Source organism: Eubalaena glacialis, chromosome 2 (assembly GCF_028564815.1).
Source record: "Eubalaena glacialis isolate mEubGla1 chromosome 2, mEubGla1.1.hap2.+ XY, whole genome shotgun sequence".
Classification (NCBI taxonomy): domain Eukaryota; kingdom Metazoa; phylum Chordata; class Mammalia; order Artiodactyla; family Balaenidae; genus Eubalaena; species Eubalaena glacialis.
Window position 1 is genome coordinate 131035416 of NC_083717.1, and position 21640 is coordinate 131057055.

Genomic DNA, 21640 nt, shown 5'->3' on the forward strand with positions numbered 1-21640 from the left:
ATTGCTTCAGAAGGAGATGATCTTTATATTCCAAGGCCTAAGCAAACCTGCCCTTTGTTCTGGAGGGAGACGTTATCTCTCCTCTATCTTCTCTATCATACAAACATCCTAGAAAAATATTCCAGAAAAAAGGCAGTCAGTATCTCTGTTCAGAAGACATACGGAAACATAAGCGACCTATAGAGAATTGTCTAATGCCCACTTGTAAACAGATAAAGTTAAATGATCTCCCCATTTGTTATTTACTGACAAATAGACCAGACCCTTGCATCAGTGGGTGAGGATATGCTTCCCTGACTACCTCTCAGTGGACCTGCTCCTATTTCTCTTTCTGACTCTTCTCAAGATTCTCTGTATGGCTAAACTTATCTTCTACCTATCTCATAGGCCAGTGTTTCATAACAACCATTAAGTACAACAGTGATTTAACGGATTTCATCAGAGTCAGGATGAATTAAAGATTTCTGAGTAGAGGGCTAGGATAGATAATCTGGATACCCATCTAAACTAGTGATTCTTGACTTTTCCTGTCTTCAACTCATCAGAGATCCAGACATTAGAATCTACTTGTCAGTGGTTAAGGGGGGGAGGAGGGATGTCAATGGAGGAAAGCCAAATTTAAGCATTAATTGAACAAATCCAGACTTAAATCCTCATATTCATTATTTTGCTTGAGATAGTGTGAATACTATAATTATGCCATAACCAGACATAACCATATCCAACTACTTTTAAGCACTTCAAAACTAAATACTTATATATTATTCTCACCCTCCCTAATAGTGATGATATAAATTGATTCTCTAAAACTACCAGACTTTTATATATTACTTAGTACCTCTGGACTAGAAAACACTTCAAAAGTCTAATCCATACAATTTGGGGCCAAAAGTACTTACATTTTTTTTTTTTAAATAGCAAAACATTCTGGGAGGTATGTTAAAAAAAAGTGTCTAATTTTTTAAATTAGAGATACTTTTATGTTGAGAGATATGTTAAGATATACTTACTGCTTATCTGTCCACAGCAATCAATCTAGAAGTATAAATATTAGATCAACATTTAACCGAGGGAAAAAAAAAAATACTGCTACATCAGCTGATTTTTCTCTCTTTGAATTTAATGAGTTTACATCAAAAAATTAGGTAGTCATTTTACATTTAAGGAATAAAAATCTTTTTAAAAAAAAAGCAATACAAAGAGTGAGAGGATTTTAACCAAGTTTACATTTCTTTTTGCTATAGTTTTTAACAATTCATCTCATCATATTACAATGTGCAAATGCATTTGCAGCACCCATTACAATCATGACACTAAATTTAAGGAAGTACATTGTTACTAATGGCCCTCAGAGGAAACTGATTTACCTTCTATTAAAAACTCTACAATATATAAGCATTACGTAATAATGCTACTTCACCACCATTTGTCACAAGAACCATCACCAAAGTTTTCTGGAAATGAGTCCACACACAAATTAAATATTTAAAAGGTGAAATGTTCCTTATTTTAACTTCAGCAAGATCTTTCTTTTTCATTGTTAAGAAACACTTTAATAGTTTTAAAGTAAAAGCTGTTAAGAGTAGAGTCCAGATAGCTAAAACTGTACTCCTGAGTTCGAACTTACAGATAAGTCTTTTGTAAATAGTTCTCAATAAAATATCCTCCCTCCCCAGCCCCCTGCCCCAAATCTTGATTTTTTTCTTACAAAACTTTGGTCAAGAGTAGAAATATATCCAGGCAGATATGTATGCCATATGATAGCAAGAACGGTAAAGCCCAACTAATGACTTTGGGTTTTAGAAATAGAAGGCAATTAAAATGTACTCAAAGTTACATTAAGAAAAGCTTTCACTGGGTAATAGTGAAACAGTCACAAAGGTTAAGAAAATACTGATATCAAAGTACAAATGACTACAATGTTAAAATAGACAAAAACTACTATACAAGAGCCTCTTTTAAAATTAAAAATAAAGAACACAACACATGAGTCAGGATTGTTTTCCTGTTCTACTTATAAATTTTAGTCTTTATATTCAGAGGGTTGGTTATGTTGACATCTAGTAGAGTTTCTTATGACATCTGATGAAGTCTCGTTCCAACTTCAGACGGTGGCTCTTCCCTAAAGAACGTCTTGATTTCGGTCACATCTTGGTCACTGTACAATTTCAAAGTAGTGCAGTATCGCCATGATGTGCTGAGGCATGAAGACATATCCTGTGTACAGTGCCATCCCCACGATGGAAACCAGCATGGAATCTGAGTTGTAGTTAAGGAAACTTCATTTAATTTACTTTTTCTCAGTTTATCCAAAACTAAATCCCCAAATTTTTTCAACAATTGTTCTATGTGGAAGTACCCATTCATTTAATGCTTTCTCATACCTACCAAGTATTTATAAAGAACTAATAACTATAATTATAGCCACTAACCTTAACTGTGCCTGACACCATTCTAAGTTTTTTAAGCTCATTTTATCTTCACCATCACCTTACATGGTGCATACTATTATTCTCCCTATTATATTTCAAAACATCAGGCTGCTTAAAATGAAGCAGAGAAAGTGACTCTGTTCAATCTAAGAAACAGAAATGTATAGGAATAAAATTGTACAGTATTTAATGACTGCAAAAGGTCTACAAGCTTGAACAATAAGAATGTCTGATCCAAGAATTTTAGAATTATTTAAACTAGAATGTGGCTAAGATATTGGCTTTAGAGCCAAAGATAAGATCAATCATATACTAGTGACATAAACTGGTAATAGCTGCTACTATTAAACATTTATTATTATTATTATTATCACTAAACTTTGCAACAACATCAAATAAAAGTCACCTTGATAACCTAAACCATAAACATTCTGCCCTGTGGTCCTTTCTCCGCATTCCAAAAGGAATGTAAACTGTATAGGGGGTTTCCCTGGTGGCGCAGTGGTTAAGAATCCGCCTGCCAATGCAGGGAACATGGGTTCGAGCCCTGGTCCGGGAAGATCCCACATGCCGCGGAGCAACTAAGCCCATGCGCCACAACTACTGAGCCTGCGCTCTACAGCCCGCGAGCCACAACTACTGAAGCCTGCATGCCACAACTACTGAAGCCCGTGCGCCTAGAGCCTGTGCTTCGCAACAAGAGAAGCCACCGCAATGAGAAGCCCTCGCACTGCAAAGAAGAGTAGCCCTGCTCCCCAGAACTAAAGAAAGCCCGCGCGCAGCAACAAAAACCCAACACAGCCAAAAATAAATAAAAATAAAAATAAATAAATTTATAAAAAATAATAAACTGTATATATGCAAGTCAACAAGGAGCCCTCCTCTTGGGCCACACGAAATACTGCTTACAAAAATTATGTAAAACCTGAGGGCTTTTTGCTTTGCAGAGTCATGCTAAGGGGAATAACTACTTCTGAACTGGGACTGTGTTTTATGCATTCATTCATTCATTCATTCATTCATATTCTCTCTCTCCCCTCCTCCCCCACCTCCTGTCTTACATACCTTCAGCTCTACATACTAGTAGTTCTATAATACCTTACATTCCTTTATGAGAATATAGGCCTTAAATAAACAATGTGCTTACTACCAGCTAATATTTGTATAACAGTTTAGTTGACAAACCTCTTTTATGTATTATCTTGCTTGACCTTTACGGCTTTCCTGTGAAATGTTTATTCACTAGTACTCATCAGAGACTGACAAAACACTGAGGGGACTTGTCCAGGGTCACACAAGAAGCTGTCTTCAGAGCCACAGCTCAAACCTGACTCAGACCCTAAGTTCATTCCCCTCATCTGGCAAACATGGGTGAAAAGTCTCCCATGATAATTTTTTTTGAAATGAAATTAAAATCATAATGATTTGGGGACTTCCCTGGCGGTCCAGTGGTTAAGACTCCACGCTCCCAATGCAGGGGGCACAGGTTCGATCCCTGGTCAGGGAACTAGATCCCGCACGCTGCAATGAAGATGCCACATGTCGCAACTAAAGACCTGGCACAGCCAAATAAATAATATTAAAAAAAAAAAAAAAAAAAAAAAGATTCCCACATGCTGCACAGCACGGCCTTAAAAAAAAAATCATATTGATTTTATAGTGGGATTTTACAGTCTTCATGGGAGGGGTCAGCCTGCATTCAGTCTTAGCTTTTAAGCTAAGGTTGGTCAAGTGTGGGTCCTGAGGTGGGGAGGGCAAGTTCTTGCTGATTAACAACTATTATTTGGTGATTTACATTTTTCTGGGGGTAGGAGGAGCAGCTGGGTGATGGGTAAGGGGGTTAGGAGGAAGGGCCTTGATGACAGGGAGACGGCCACAGTGGACATTCTTAGTCCTTCAGTGTCCCTCACAGTGCCCAGAAGAGTGACCAGGACAATTTGGACACAGGGGTATCCTGAAGCGGGATTTATGAAGATGGACAGTACTTTGGAAATGAGTCACTGCATTTGGCGGCAGAGGCCAGCGTCACATCTGGGGTGAAACCGATGACCCTGTTGGGGGTACCTGGCTTGGTGCTGCTCTCCCTGTGAAGAACTTCTCAAGAGGCAGGGTGTTTGCAGGAAGGAGATGTGCACTGGTAGAGATGCAGACGTCAGATGTGGGTAGTTCTCCCACGACCATTTTTTAAATTTACTTTTTAGCCTCCCTTAATCCAGTTCTTTCTTAAACAACCACCTTGTATTCACCACTTAATTTCTTTAAAAAAAAAAAGTACAAACTTGCTGCTTCCATATCATTGCTCATCACCCACACAACCATCTGCCTTCTACCTCTCCAGGCTACAGACACTGCTCTCAGGTCACCAACAACCTCCTATCAAATCCAATGGCTATCTGAATTGACACTATTTTCATCTTTCCTCTTCAAAACTCCTTCAGCTCTGGGCTGAGGTACTTCTCTGGTGCTCTCCTCCCTTTTCTCGCACCATTTTCCTAGTTCACTGGCTCTTTTTCCCTGTCTGCCACTAATGTGTAAGATGATTAGAGTTAATTTTGTGCTTTTCTCCCAAACATCCACTCCAGCCCTCCTGCTAGTACAGCAGCCATGCTTTGGGATAGGGCCTAACCCTATCCCAACTCCAGGGATAAGCCCTGACTGATCTGAACCAGTTAAGATCTTCTCTTTTTAACAATACCCACCCCCCAAATCTGATCAACAAGCTCAAAGTTTAGGAGTTCTGCCAGGAATTCAGGAACACACATTCTCCTTCTAGAATATGCAGTTTGCTGATAGAATTCTGGAATCACTGGAGTCACTTTGCCTCCATGAGGAAATCAAAACTCGGAACAAAGTTGACAGATGAAGGTGGTGGAACAAAAATAATCGCAGAAAAATGGAGCTAGAACCCTGATCAAATGACCTGAAGCCCCCCATACCACTGGATTTTCAGATACATAAGCCAATACATATGCCCTTTACCCATAAACCACCTTTAGATAGTCTTTGTCATACTTGCAGTTGAAAGGATTCTAAATGATAAAATGGAGTTCCCAATGATTTGTCTTGGGCCTACACACACTTATAACTTAAACAACCACCTTAATGTTGTTGACCTGACCCCACCTTCCATACTCCAGACAAGTATTTCCTATGATACTGGACATTTTCACCTATGACAGGCTTAAATTCACAGAGCCAAAACTGAACTCATTAACTTTCTCCAAAACTACTTCTTCCTATAGGTCTTATTTTTCCAACAATTTGAAAATAGTTGACACACTATCTGATATAACTATAGATTAACTATGTGCCTAGTCACTCAATCTAGAAATTGCTTTGATTCCTTCTCCCCGAATTCAAATTATTTAAGACTTCTCAGTTATTTCCAACCACAACAAATGACTTTTATCTCATGTTCCCCTACCCTAATCAATGATAAATGATTGAGGTATTTATCATTCCTTACTTAATCACTTAAAAGCTCCCATTTTAGGCCTCTGGCTATTTTCCATGTCTCTCTTTACTAGAGTTATCCTTTTAAAATGCATGCTTCCCAATGCCTCTAGGATAGCACTTGGAATTCTAAGCCAAGCATCCGAGGACCTTTCCAATCTAGCTCAAGTACCTGGTCTTAGGTTGGAGTGCAAGAAGTAGACAAGAATTGAGAGGCTGGAACAGGGATTCTTGTATAAGTTATTCTGAAGGGAGTTTTATCAGAAGGGGAGTGAGCAGAACAGAACAGAGCAGGGGGAAAAGCTGAGGAGGTTCAGGCGCTCAGCTCCCACAGGGCGCTCTGGAGCATGAATTGTACCACATGTTGGTGTTGCTTTGAGGCAACAGGCCTGATCTTTTGTATCCCTTAATCTGTCAATCACTGGCTGTAAGAGAGGCTGAGGAAAAACCACCTGGGCAAGACAGCTGCCTTGGCCAAGGGCAATAGTCTGGAGAAGGGGGAAGCTAGAAGGCAGTAGCAGACAACACTCCCAGCAGCGGGGGAGAAGTACATCAGCTGGCAAAGGGGATCAAGGTGGGGACCAAAAGCATCTACAGTTGACCCCTGAACAACATGAGTTTGAACTGCACAGGTCCACTTATATGTGGATTCTTTTCAATAAATACCTACTACAGCACTACACAATCCACGGTTGGTTGAATCTGCAGATGTGCAGCCACAGATACAGAGGGCCCGACCGTAAAAAGTTATACTCAGATTTTCAACTATGCAGGGGTCAGCACCCCTAACCCCTGCTTGTTCAAGGGTCAACTCTACCATGCTGCTTTTCCATCATACCTCCCAACACTCCAAATCATCCCCCAACAAACACACATCCTACTCATGCCATATTACATGAGTCTCAGAAAACAATGTTCTATATTTTCATACTGCTCTGCCTTTGATTACGGTTTAATAATATGACAAAGGATAACAGCAGTGGCAGCTTTCATTTTGTCTAGTGTGCGCACGGCACTGTGTTAAGCCCTTCAGTAATATCCCGAAATCAGAGTAAGCAATGGAGCCAATTCCAAACCAAGTCAAACTCCTAAAATGTGTTCTTAACCATTACACTATAATATCTTCCTATGTACGAAAAGTCCCTATTCCTCCAAGTAAAACCTAAACATTCTTAGAGCTCAGCTAGTCATCTCCTCTCATATGAGGCTCTCCCTAGTACTCATACTTTTTCTATTCTTACCCCAACATCCTGTCAGAATTAGCTATTCCCTAATGCTCATCAAGTTCTTTACTCATGTCACACAGCGCTTATCACCTGACATTACCTATTTGTAGATGTATTGATATTTATCTCATCCAGATTATCAACTCCTTGAACACAGGAACAATGTCTAATCATTTTTGTATCTCCAACATCTAACATAACACACGCTTAATAAATATTTGATGAATAAAGGAATTGCTTAAGAAACATTATTTGACTCTAGATTCACTGTGGTGCTTTCTACGTATTCCACATATTACCGTGACCAACAAACTCTAAAGCAACTACAGCAAAGAAAACCAAAATCTGTTTCTAAGCAATACTATATTTTCAAGATGCTTTTTGGTTTTTTTAACAGCTTTTATGTAAGACTTATGAATGTATACACAAGCAAATGAAATGGTACAGTAATAATCTTCAGGTCATTGGCTCAAATTCAAGTAAGAATTACTAAAAACAGCCATTTGAATGATTATATTACGTACTCTTTATGGCACTATAATTCTTCTATTTAGTATGGAGAATGTATCAGTTAACATGCATAAATTAGCTTAACAGAGATTGCTCTACTATAAGACAGGAATCTGAAACTTAGGCTCAATTTTGTGAACACTAAATTGTCAAACCTTTAATCTTTTATATGCATATAAAATCAGGACATCTTTCCAAGTGAAATAAGAACTTATCAAAACTTTTTTTTTTTCTTGGCCACACCAAAGGAATGCAGGATCCTAGTTCCCCCACCAGGGATCGAACCTGTGCCCCCTGAAATGGAAGCGCAGACTCTTAACCACTGGACTACCAGGGAAGTCCCCAGAACTTATCAAAACTTGAAAAGATGTTTTGCCTGGTTAAAATATTAGACACTAGAGTTCATGACTTTCTACAGCATTATCCTGTGATGCATACATGTGGAGTAATAACAAATAAATGGCAATTATATATGCTAAATTCAGGATGGTGGTTACTTAGTGGGGTGAAATGGGAAGAGGAAGAGGGGAGATCAAGTGAGAAGGGGCACAAAGGGTCTTCAAATGCATGTTTTTCTTCAGTAGTTGGTGGTATGGGCACACTTTCATTATATTATTCTTTATGGGTTTTTTATTGCATGCCTGAATAGTCAATAAGTCTTACTTATTTTTTTTAATAAGTAAGAACTGTAAAGGAAAATGGAACTGCATATAGTACTAGACTAAAAACTGTTTTATTTGATGGATCTTTTTCCCTGGCAAAGTTTGGGTTAGGCATCACTGGATCTAATTTGCTACTAGGAAATAAACAGAAAATCTTAGCTCTCAGAAACAGAATAAACAACTCTCAATTCTGACCAAGAAAACAGAAAATTACCAAAAGTCACTTGCACCTAGATGCAAATGCCAATTATTAGCTACTCAAAATAATAACAATAATAACAATAAACCTAACCTTCTACCCAGAGCCACTTATTAAATTTAACTTTTAATTCTATTTCCCTCAAAAAACAGTTTCTGTATTCTGATCCCACTTCTCCTAAGTATTTCAAGAATCACAATAATTAAATAAGCCTCTAAAAGTAAGTTTTCTATATAATTAAATTTCAAAATTATTCCCCAAAATTATCCTAAAGCTCTCAACCATAAGAGAATATTTTTTTACTGAAGTATAGTTGACTTACAATGTTTCAGGTGTACAGCAAAGTGATTCAGATATACATATATTCTTTTGTAGATTCTTTTCCATTATAGGTTATTACAAGATATTGATTATAGTTCCCTGTGCTACACAATAGGTCCTTGTTGTTGATCTGTTAATCCCAAATTCCCAATTAATCCTTCCCCCCCCCCCAAATAAGAGACTATTTAAAACTGACTTAACTATACAGTGAAACTCATATATTAAATGAACAAGTAAACAATGGGACCATGAGGAATTTCTACTAGCGTTAATAATCACCTTGCAAAACATGCAAAAAAGTGCCTTTTAATAAGTAACTTTCTACAAATGCAATTTAAGCAATTTTAGCCATGTAGCTGAAATAGCTCCAATACACTGAGTTGAATACTCCCTGAGATTATGTTTGGTACCATTCAAAATGGCAGTTTTATTGTGACATTTGCAAGGTTGGGGAACATGTGACCTTCATCTCTTTAGAAATGTTCTCACAAACAGAGCTAAACATACACCATTTAGAACGTAACAGCTGTTATTTGCTATCTGGGTACTTGAGTGGATTTCTCAATCCACTGCGTTCTTTAACACACCTCTCAAAGTTTAAGGTATCCTTGGCACACTGTGAAGTACAAGAAATGGATACTGGAATCACCATGGCACTGGAAGAGACCTAGGTTTGAGCTGCAATTCTGCCAATCCCTGGTTGTGTCAAAAACTCTCTGATCACTAGTCTCCTTATCTATGGTTTGGGGACACACATCACCTACCTTTCAGGGTTGATATAAAAATTTGGAATCAAATCTATTCTGCAACAAAAGGTAATATAATCTTTATTGAAATTATTGTTTGAGGGCTTGGGCACTTAAAATTATGACTCAGACCTCTGTCTGGAAATTGCCCAAGGTCACCCTGCTATTAACTTGTTATTTATAGTATAATCCTAAGGCATCACAACCTCTCTGGACCTGAGTTGCTTCTCCATAAAATGAAATCCCTTCCTGGATTAATGTTAGGATCCCACTTGCTTGGAGAGGGCATTTAAGCACCACTTCTCAATCATCCTTAATGTAATCTTCTCTTTGAGACACTGAGGCGCACACACACACACACACACACACACACACAGAAAATGTAAATATTCAGTGTTATATAATACACATATATTGGAAGGTAATACACAAAGTGATAGAGTAATCTTTCCATTTACCAAGCCCTTACTGCTGTTTGTATAAGTATCAGCAGCTGTACCAAGATTAATCACGTTTATGTTTTAGAGGGGGAACCATGATTCAAGAAATATAGAATAAAGCTAGTGAAATCCAGACTATAACAAACGAAAAACCTCAAAAATTAAAAAATACGTCTTTTCCGTTTTGTGTGTATGTAACTGTCTCCACCACTGAATTTTAAGTGCTTGAGAGCGAACGCCTCGGCTGCTCTTTGCTTCCAGTTGTAGTGCATTGTTAGACAAAGCAGGCACTTCATCAACCATTCAAGAACCGAGCAGATAATGTGCCAGGATTGGGCAGGCACTGCCGATAATTGTTTGTTCAAGGGCTGAGTGAACAAATCAGAGGTTATTTATAACCTGGACATAACATAAATATTTTATGGGTCCAACGGATTAAAAAGCAAATAGATGTGAAACCATATATCTGTGTGCTGTTTGCTGTTTTCTTTAACAGGGATCCCCAACTAATCATGAGCTGATAAGTTCCCAGTTAGACAGGAAAAAAAAAAATAAAGACTTTTTGCCCATACAAGGGATTGGCCATCCCCAGTCCTTTTCCCAGCAACTTAAAAAAAAAAAAAAAAGAGGAAATGCTTTAAAGTTAAATACAGTACATCAGAAGTAAGACCACGGTAACTAACATTTCCTGCCCTAACCAGTAACCCCGTACTATCACCGCCTACCTTAGCAACCTATTCGCAAGACTTTGGAGAAACCAAAAGTACCTCCTCATTGGGAAAAGGGCAGGGGCCTTTGTTCCAGTGGGTATGATTTATTCCTCTTCACTAGTCTAATTTCAATGTTTTCAGTCTCTGATGGCCCTGGTCACATCAAAAAACAAAGCTAAAATGTCATCTAAAACAATCCAATCTTCTATTAGTCCAATTCCTTTTGTAAAACTAACTCTAAAAAGCTACTTTTATCCTTAGAAATATTCAAAAGTTTTGATAAATTTGATTTATTTTAAGGAACCATCTTAATGAAAAACGAAAACAAAGTATCTGACAAAGTATTACAGTAGGCTGTTTGGTGAAAAGCAATCAAAGCTCTAAGGGAAAGCAGGTGTCAGCTGCTGAATGACGCTCCAAAAAGGAATCTTTCTTATTACTGCAGGTTTTGTCCCTTGACCTCGAAAAACTAGAGACCACCACCAAAAGAAATGTTAAGAAAGCTTATTTTGGGAATTCCATAGTGGTCCAGTGGTTAGGACTCACTGCCAAGGGCACGGGTTCAGTCCCTGGTGGGGGAACTAAGGTCCCACAAGCTGCATGGCATGGCTAAAAATTTAAAAATGAAAGCTTATTTTTACCAAATATATCACTTTTGATGCTTTCCTAGTTGCCATAAATGAAAGCAAGTAGAAGATAACGATATGGTTATAGTTCTGTGTAAGTCAGCCAATTTGATATTCTTGGGCCATAGTAAAGGACATCACATCAGCATCAGAGGTTACTGTTAGCAAGCAAAACCCATTCTCTGAGCTTTCTGTAGTGTTGGCCATACTTAAGTATGGAAATTGATTTTAGAACAACTTGATGACGAACTCTTTAAAAACTAAACAAACAAAAAAGCCTGCTGCTGAAACCAGCAATGATCATGTTCAACTCTGAGCTGAAATCCTAGAAATGGTTTGTAGCTCTGAACCCAGAGACACCAAGGCTATGTATCACTATATGTCTTTATAATTAGAGCTTCTATTAATCACATGAAGATCTGAAGTCCCAGGGTCAAGGGGGAAAAATTACCTGTCTGCTCTAAAATATAATCTGTTCTGCTATAACACATTTCAGGAGCATCAATTAACTCATATATGACTAGGATATCACAGGAGCTGCATGGTTTCATATGGGATTTTTCGTAAATTAGGGGAGCCAGATTAGTGAGGAAAAAATTATAATCTTCAGCAAGAAACATCCCTCAGCTCAGCGGCTGCAGTCCTTTTAGCTCTATTTTAAGAAAATTAAAAATTAGCATCTGTACCTGGGCTCCCTCTCCAGAAAGGTACACCTCCAGGCTAGCACAGCTCCCAACTAATGGCAGGATTGCACTGCCTCCTGCACCTCCTCGACGGCAGCCCACACCATCTCCATCACTTCAGCAGTTCCAGTCAACTCTGTCCATGCATTTTTAATGTCCCCTGGGGCAGCGCCCAGCCTGCCTGCCCAGGCTATCCAAGTTGTCCCCCAAGATGCCAATCATTGTCTTCATTAGCACCTGCTTACGAAGTTGCACAGATTTTGAGGGGCTAATGATATTTTCCCATAAACTCTTTTATTTGAGAATTTTTCAGGAACGCATACAACACATGATGGCCAAAATTCTTGTATTAGTAGTAATTCTACTTTTCATAACTATTGATCATAAATACAATACTGTCTTTCTATCATTCCATACTTTTTTTTTTTTTTTTTATTGTTTCTGGCTGCGTTGGGTCTACGTTGCTGTGCGCGGGCTTTTCTCTGGTTGCGGCGAGCGGGGGCTACTCTTTGTTGTGGTGCATGGGCTTCTCATTCTGGTGGCTTCTCTTGTTGCGGAGCACGGGCTCTAGGCGTATGGGCTTCAGTAGTTGTGGCACCTGGGCTCAGTAGTTGTGGCACGCGGGCTCTACAGCGCAGGCTCAGCAGTTGTGGCGCACAGGCTTAGTTGCTCTGCGGCATGTGGGATCTTCCTGGACCAGGGATTGAACCTGCATCCCCTGCACTGGCAGGTGGACTCTCAACCACTGCACCACGAGAGAAGCCCCCATAACTACTATTTTTTAAGCATTCCAATTCATGAAAAGTATATATCCTCTCTTAAGTAGATCTTTTAGAACATAGAGTTTTAATTATTAAAATTGAGCATTGGGTTTTTTTTTAATCTAAAGAATTTACCTTCAACTTCCCTGGTGGTGCAGTAGTTAAGAATCCGCCTGCCAATGCAGGGGACATGGGTTAGAGCCCTGGTCCGGGAAGATCCCACATGCCCCAGAGCAACTAAGCTCCTGCGCCACAACTACTGAGCCTGCGCTCTAGAGTCCGCGAGCCACAACTACTGAGCCCACGCGCCACAACTACTGAAGCCCACGCACCTAGAGCCCGTGCTCCGCAACAAGAGAAGCCACCGCAATGAGAAGCCCAGTTCGCCTAGAGCCCGTGCTCCGCAATGAGAAGCCACCGCAATGAGAAGCCTGCGCACCGCAACGAAGAGTAGCCCCGCATTCTGCAAATAAAGCCCGCGTACATCAACGATAACCCAACCCCAACGTAGCCAAAAAAAAGAATTTATCTTATCCTTGCTCCTAAGCACCACAAATGTTACAACAATCAAACCCTGAGCCGGGGTGTGGGGGGGAGGAGGTCACAAGGTCTTTAAGAATATGAAGCAGTGGAGACAGGATCCACATTCACCTCTACTGAAAAATCACTGGTATCACATGCAGAAACACTGTAGATCATCTGTATGTGCTTTGTCCCCACTGCCATCAACCTCCCATGACTTTCCCTGACACCCTAGTACAGATCACCTAGTTCTTGTGCAGCATAGTTTTTCTCTTCCACCATTCCTGAAAGAAAAGAACTTTTTCCTACTAAAGAAAAAGTTATAATATCCTAAGGAGTACAGACAAAGTATAGTCTAACATTCTCACATAGCCAGCCAAATATCCAGGCAGTGTCAAACAGGCTAGAGCAGCTGTTTTCAAACTAAAGCACAGGAGCCCTGGAGGAACAAGATTTTCAGAGGATTAGAATCAGTTAAGGGGAATCAGTTTACAAATCTTCAGCTTCCACTGTACTCTCTCCTCAAGCTGATCTGAGAACTGTGATCTGCTAGTTCTCCTTCCCATCCCCCCCCTTACAACTTCACTTCTCTCACTTTACTTCCAGAATCTTACCATTACGCATTTCCCCAGGGTATAAAATAACCTCTGGGACAGCAAACAAAGGAATAGTAACTAACTTACATTGTACTTTATTTCGTTCAGGTAACAGACTCCCGGCACAGCTCCAAACCTCACCTATCTATCCATTTAATAATGTGAATTTGGAAATGAGACACCTTTCCAATCTGGGCCTGGCAAAATGCCTCCAGCAAGGAGGATGGTGAGAGGGGCCGTTCTGCCATCACTGAGGTGGTGACCAGAGAACCCACTGTCAACATTCACGAGCGCACCCATGGAGTGGGTTTCAAGAAGCGTGCTCCTCAGGCACTGAAAGAGATCCAGAAATCTGCCAAGGAGACAGGAACTCCAGATGTGCACAGTGACAACAGTTTCAACAAAGCTGTCTCGGCCAAAGGGTTGAGGAATGTCCCATACCGTATCCACGTGTGGTTGTGCGGTTGTCCAGAAAACATAAAGCTGAAGATTCACCAAACAAGCTCTATACGTTGGTTACCTAAGTACCTGTCACCACTTTGAAAAACCTATAGTCAATGTGGATGAGAACTAACCACTGATTGTCAAATAAAATTATAAAACAGCAACAACAAAAAAGTGAGACAAGACTGAAGGTGTTTACATACCAATTATTTGAACAGAAAAATGACACTGAGCTTTTTCTGACAGAAATTAAGACTGATTTTGCCTATTTGGCTTCACAGTGAGGACCAGCTTTGCCAGTCAGGTCATGTGATGAATGTTTTCTATGAATTGTATAAGAAAAAAATTATAGTTTTAAGGTTTTAGCAAAAACACAATAATTTTTAAAAAGCAAAAACTTAAATCTTTTGTAATTGTCTAAATTCACTATGAAAGATTTCAGATGTCAACTTAAATGAGTGAGAGGATACACAGTATGTGCTTTTTGTTCTTTTAGGGAATGCACAAATGAAAATTCTGAATACCACTGGGCTGGAGGGTTGGAAGTATTAATTTATCAGTTACAGAGACCTCCCTGGCGGTCCAGTGGTTAAGACTCCACGCTTCCACTGCACAGGGCTCGGGTTTGATCCCTGGTCGGGGAACTAAGCAACATTCTGCACGCTGCACGACTCGGCTACAAAAAAAAAAAATTTTTTTTTAAATTAAAAATAAAAATAGGGGCTTCCCTGGTGGCGCAGTGGTTGAGAGTCTGCCTGCTAATGCAGGGGACACGGGTTCGAGCCCTGGTCTGGGAGGATCCCGCATGCCGCGGAGCAGCTGGGCCTGTGAGCCACAATTGCTGAGCCTGCGCGTCTGGAGCCTGTGCTCCGCAACAAGAGAGGCCGCGATAGTGAGAGGCCCGCGCACCGCGATGAAGAGTGGCCCCCACTTGCCACAGCTGGAGAAGGTCCTCGCACAGAGGCGAGGACCCAACACAGCCATAAATAAATAAATAAATTTTTTTTTTAAATGTTTAAAAAATAAAAGTAAAAATAAAATAATTTATCGGTTACAGTTATTCCTAGCTCGGCTTTCCTCATTTAGCCCTCCCTGGTAATGGAAAACTGCATTCATTTCTACAAAAGGAAGATCAAAAGGAAATGGCATAGGGCTTCCGTAGTGGCGCAGTGGTTAAAAATCCACCTGCCAACGCAGGGGACACGGGTTCAAGCCCTGCTCCGGGAAGATCCCACATGCCGCGGAGCAACTGAGCCCAAGCACCACTACTGAGCCTGCGCTTTAGAGCCCGCGAGCCACAGCTACTGAAGCCCGCGCGCCTACAGCCCATGCTCCGCAATAAGAGAAGCCACCACAATGAGAAGCCTGCGCGCGGCAATGAAGAGTAGCCCCTGCTCACCCCCCCCCCCCGTCTGTGCGCAGCAACAAAGACCCAATGCAGCCAAAAATAAATAAATAAATAAACTTATAAAAAATAAATAAAATAAAATAAACTGTCAAAACATGTTAATTACTCTAGTACATTGACAGGTGAAACATCTGAGGATACAGCAAAAATCTGAGAAAATAACTTAGTCGCTACTGAAAAGAACATACAGCTTAAAATGTAGCGCGGGGCGGGGGCGGGGCAACATGGGGTGGGGGAGTGAAAGATACAAACTATTGGGTGTAACACAGGCTCAAGGATGTATTGTACAATGCAGGGAATATAGCCAATATTTTGTAACAACTGTAAATGGAAAGTAATCTTTAAAGTTGTATAAATTTTTTTTTAATTTTTAATTTAAAAAAAAGGAATGCTTTTTTTCATTATCATTCAAAGCCTATCTCAATCCAAAATATCTTCCTTTGCTTCTACCCTTGCCTCCTCCAGCCACCCTTAATTTATTCCAAATCCTGCAACCAAAGTAAACCTTTTAAAACTTAAAAAGCCAGATTAGATCACTCCTCTATCAAACCTTCCAAGAATACCCTTTTTTACCAAAATTAAAAATCAAGGGGCTTCCCTGGTGGCGCAGTGGTTGAGAATCTGCCTGCCAATGCAGGGGACACGGGTTCGAGCCCGGGTCTGGGAATATCCCACATGCCGCGGAGCAACTAGGCCCGTGAGCCACAATTACTGAGCCTGCGCGTCTGGAGCCTGTGCTCCGCAACAAGAGAGGCCGCGATAATGAGAGGCCCGCGCACCGCGTTGAAGAGTGGCCCCCACTTGCCGCAACTAGAGAAAGCCCTCGCACAGAAACGAAGACCCAACACAGCCATAAATAAATAAATAAATAAAAATTAAAAAAAAAAAAAAAAATCAAAGTCCTTACAAAGACCTCCAGGACCTCCAAAGAGTCTGACCTCACCGCCTAGGACTCTCCCTCACACTCACTCTGCACTAGCCATACCTGCCTCAGTGATGGCCTTCATCCGTGCCAGGCAGGCTCTGGACTCAGGGACTTTGCAATGGCTAGTCCCTCTGCCAGCTCTGCTCTTCCCTCAGATTTCTACCCTGCTAACTCCCTCACCTCCTTTATCTTTTTACTCAAATATGCTTTTGCAATGAAGCCTCTCCTGATATCCTCTTTAAAAACAGTAACTCCATCCCATCCACACATTTCTTATCCCCCTGACCTACGTTTCTGTTTTCCATAATGCTTACCACCTAACATACTATATATTTCACTTTTTTTTTTTTTTGGTAACACCTCGCTGCCTGCAGGATCTTAGTTCCCTGACCAGGGATCGAACCCATGCCCCCTGCAGTGGAAGCACAGAGTCCTAACCACTGGACCAGCAGGGAATTCCCACTATATATTTCACTCATTATCAAAGTTCCCCAAGGACAGGGATCTCTGTCTCATGTGCTCACTGATACATCACAAGCATCTAGGCCAGCATCTGGCACAAGGTACGCACACAGAAGTGTCTGTTCAATTAATAAACAGCCTCAACCTGCTTTTTCAACTTTACTTCCCACCCACTCCACAAAATTCCTGTTCCAGCCAAGTCAGCCTGGCGTACTCACCATCCCAACACATCTCTGCACCCCAGTCCACACCTTCTCCCCACCTAGGAGAAAATAAAGCAAAGAACTCAAATACCTCCCTGAAAGTTCTCTAAGTCCACCATGCTCTTCCTGCCCTGCATCCCAAAGCACTCACTGCCCAGCTCTTTCAGCGGAATAACAAGGGGTGGGGCATGGATCTACCTGAGAACATGTGTCAATTCTAATTTTTCCTGAACTTGGATCTAATTTCCTTGAAGAAATGAAGTCCATCTTCTTGGAAACTTAGAACAGAACTCAGGATGTTGAAAATTTTTTAAATTAAAATAAATTTTAAAACCCTGTTCCTAGGATTTTTTTTTCCATTCAAAATGAAAAGAGCTTTGAGTCTCATGGGGAAAGGAAAAATGTATATTCCTGTGGTTTATTTTCCTACTTTATTAAATACAGTTAGTCCCCTTCAGTTCTACCATCTCCCACCTCCTCTCCCTTCTCCAGTCAGTAATTCTTCTTGGCTGTTCACTCAATGCCAGCCCCTGTATGCCAGCTGTTGTACTATACTACTGTACTTTTCAAGGTACTGTACTGTAAGAGTAAAAATGTTTTCTTTATTTTTTGTATTTGTTTTCTATTACAGTACAGTACCATGTAGCCAATTGTGTTAGTTGGGTACCTAGGCTAACTTTGTTGGACTTAACGAACAAATTGGACTTACGAATGCGCTCTAGGAATGGAACTCGTCTGTATGTAGGGGACTGATTGTATTTAAATGTCAGTGAGAAAACTGTCAGTGAGAAAACTGTTACTGGATTTGAGTGACTCTACTCAAAAGGTATGAGCACCTCCCTTCATCTCCAGAACTCTCACTCCAAGCCTAGGAGGCCCTACTGGATCAGATATGACCTCCTTTCCTACTACTCACCCCCACTAACCCCACCCCAGACACACCAGCCACTCAGCTATCCCAGAAACAAGCCAGATATGCTGGTGCTTCAGGGCATTCCTAGTTACTGTTCCTTCTGCCTGGAATGCTCGATCCTCTGGAATTTTTCCCCTGCTTAAATCTTTCTAAATGTCCCCTCCCTGACCACTCTAACTAAAAATCAAAGAACATGCACTCTTTCTTAGTTCCTATCCTCCTCTCCATTTTATTTTTCTCCATAACAGCTATAACAATCTAATAATCTAATTTTTTACTTATTTATCTAGTGGGATTAGAATAAATATTTTTATCTGTTTTATTCACAGGTAAATCCCTACTATCTAGAATAGTATCTGGCAATTAGAAAGTATATAATACTTGTGGAATGCAGAACTCAGCAAATGTACATGTTTTACAAATGAGTAGACAGAGCAATGCAAATTTTGTTAACATCTCCAAAATAAATCAAAGAAGTTCTTTCAATCTATAGCCTTTTCTACTTCTTTAAGTTTGAATTCTCTACAAGAACTGAATGTTGTTCATCAGGAACAGTCAAGTTCCAAAGCTACTCTAAAAGTGGCTTAAAATCAGTGCTTCTGCAATTTCTTTGAAATGACAAATCAACATATAAACAAATGTCTGTCAAGCATTATTTGTGTGCCCAGCACTGTGGTTGGAAAAAAAAAAAAAAAAAAAAAAAAAAAAAAACTCTTTCCTTGAAGAAACATGGACTGTCTTGCAGGGGGAATCTAATTCCAAACATAAACCAAAAAAACTGCCTGCATTTTGCTTAAAATAAATACAAATATAAAATGTCATGGAAACATAAGAAGCCATTACAGAATAAACCTTTGTTTTTTTAATTAAAAGAACAAGGCTAAAATAACTTCTACTTATGCTTCCAATTATTTTAACAAAGATCTTTAATTTTCTAGCTCCCCTCAACAGCATGATTACAATGTTACCCAGTAAGGCACTACAGGGAGTGTCTTGCTGGTTACAAAACATGTCTTGGTTACAAAACCTGGTCTTTTCCTTTCCCACTGATGGCTGCCAGTAGGAAAAGGGGACTTTCAAAACATGTTAAAACTTCCCCTCCAGAGGTGGATGTCAACAGGTCCCAGCAGGTCTCTTTCTAGTTGGTTGCAAATCTCACTAGTGTGTTGTTTTTTTTTTTTTTTTAATGAAATCATGTGGTCCCATAAACCAATGAGAAGTCAAATGCTTCAAAGGCAAAAATCCACAGAGGTACTACATATCATTTCATAAGTTATTTCTCCATCCCCCCCAAGAAAAACACGGAGGTATTTATGACACTATTACTATTGCAATATAATACAGAAAAACCTTAACACCACTGACACCATAGCGTTTATCTATGTGCCAACAAAAGCCTTTAAAAGTAGAGTGTAGACTCGGATAGTGGGGCACTACATTCAACTTCTGATTTAAAGAGTTTCAATTTAGCACAACATTGTTTAAATTCACTTTTTGATAACTTTAACTGAGTCAAGAGGTGGTCTATATTTTAGTATACATTTTACAAGGATGACCTCATGAGCTCCAACCTATATAACTTAAGAGTGAAACTAAACTGCAGCTACAAGTAAATGGTGCAGGAAATTAGAGCATACTTTACATTCAGACTTTAAATCCAAACTCTGCATTCTGGTTCTTAAACTCCAGGTTTCGAAAGAAATGCCAACAATAATAAAACTAAATTTCCTTGTAAAGCAGCTAAGATGCCTCAAAAGTGTTGAGACAAAAGACTCAGCTTTGAGTACAATCCTATGCTAGTTCAAGACAAATAAACACACTTATTAAGGCTTGGGATGAAATTACCTCAGTCACTCTACCACAATGTGACAACATATTTGCAAAGTTGTTCTGAAGCTACTCCAAACTAAACCACACTGAAGACGAGAGGCCCTGTATGAAGCAAGCATGCTATATAAAATATTTGTTTCATATTGGCCCTCAAGTTTTTTAAAAAAGTTATCTCTCATTAGTATTTATTCTGCAAGAATAATATCAAGGGATGTCAACACAGACAAATGAAGACAGACTTCAGGAAGCCCCTCTTCACAACCTTGAGTTATTAATTGAGCTTATGGAAGTTAGATGAGTTAAGATACAGGCAAAGCACTTAGCACAGTTGCTTGGCTGGTAGTAAATGCTCTATAGTCGTTAACGAGTAGTTATTAGCCATCTACGAAAACACAGCTTCAAACACTATCTACAACTAACCACATATTCCTTTTCAGGCTCGACTGTTACGGACTGTGCAAACAGCAAATTAATGAGTAGAAGAGACTTTTTAAACCATCTTGAAGACCAAAAAGGTACGATTAACGAACTGCTTTCAAAAACTGTATTGGGATGCCATGAGCATAAATTCACAACCTGACTTAAAAGCCGATACACTGGTTAGCATTCTTATTAGGACCAAAGCCAGCTAAATCAGGGACAGCTAAAGGTCAAAAGCGTCCAAGCCGGGAGCGATTTGCTCCACTTACACGGTCCCTGCCTCCCACGGGAACAGGAGATTGAATCAAAGGCTGGCACGGCCGAAGTGCAGGCGAGGGCACACCAGGTAGACATCGCCCTAGGGGATCTCCTCCAGCAATAAAGACGCGTCTAACTCGGTCCAGTGACTCATCGGCGACCTCAAATCTCAAAAGAGTTCTCGTCCCCCACCCCCCAACCGCGGGAGCGCCACCCTCGGCCCCGAGACCTCGGCCCCGCGCGCCCGCCGCGAAGAGGCGAGTCCGCGCGCGCAGTTCCCGCAGGGCCGCCTCTCCGCCCTCCCGCCGCCCCGCGCCCGCCAGGCCCTGGGCCCGGGAGGATGCCGCCCGGGCCCCCGCGCCCCGATCCGGCCCCGCGCCCGCGGCCCGGGCAGGATACTGAACACAGTCCGCTCCCAGGGCTCCAGCATGTAGAGCGCCGTGACCAGCAGGTACTGGTAGTAGAACCAGGACATCTGTTTCCAGGCCCGCGCCAGCGCCATCCCTGCCACGCGCCTCCCACGTTGCAGCTAAACGTCAGTCTGTCCGGCCGGCCTCCCGTTCGCGTTCTAGAGCCCCTGGCCGCCAGGCCCGCCTGACCCGCGCCCATTGGCCGGCCCGGCCCGGAACGTCACCCGTGGGCACGCCCAGCCCCGCGCGCTCCCGGGCAGCCGGCCGTGAGCCCCGCCCGGCCGGCGTTTATTGGCCAGGCCTCGGCCTCGCGCCGCGCCCTCTCCCTCCCCGCGGTTTCCCCTCCCGGGGCCGCGCCCACGCGAGCCCGAGAACTGTCCCCGCGAGAGCGCCCCGCCCCGCCCGGCCCGGCCCCGCCTCGCCCGGCCCCGCCTCGCCGGGCCGTTGGTTGGGGGGCGGTAGTGCCCGCTGGGGTCCTGC

At 41.3% G+C, this 21640-nt stretch overlaps 1 protein-coding gene across 1 annotated transcript; it reads right to left on the bottom strand.

Annotated features, from left to right (window-relative positions):
- Window positions 1-1114: 1114 nt before the first annotated feature.
- On the bottom strand, window positions 1115-21278 carry SPTSSA (serine palmitoyltransferase small subunit A). The gene is made up of 2 exons (XM_061182431.1): window positions 21150-21278; window positions 1115-2259 (listed from the first exon to the last, which is right to left on the bottom strand). The coding sequence occupies exons 1-2, from the start codon at window positions 21250-21252 to the stop codon at window positions 2156-2158; spliced, it is 207 nt and encodes a 68-aa protein (XP_061038414.1). The 5' UTR covers window positions 21253-21278; the 3' UTR covers window positions 1115-2155.
- Between the last annotated feature and the right edge of the window lie 362 nt (window positions 21279-21640).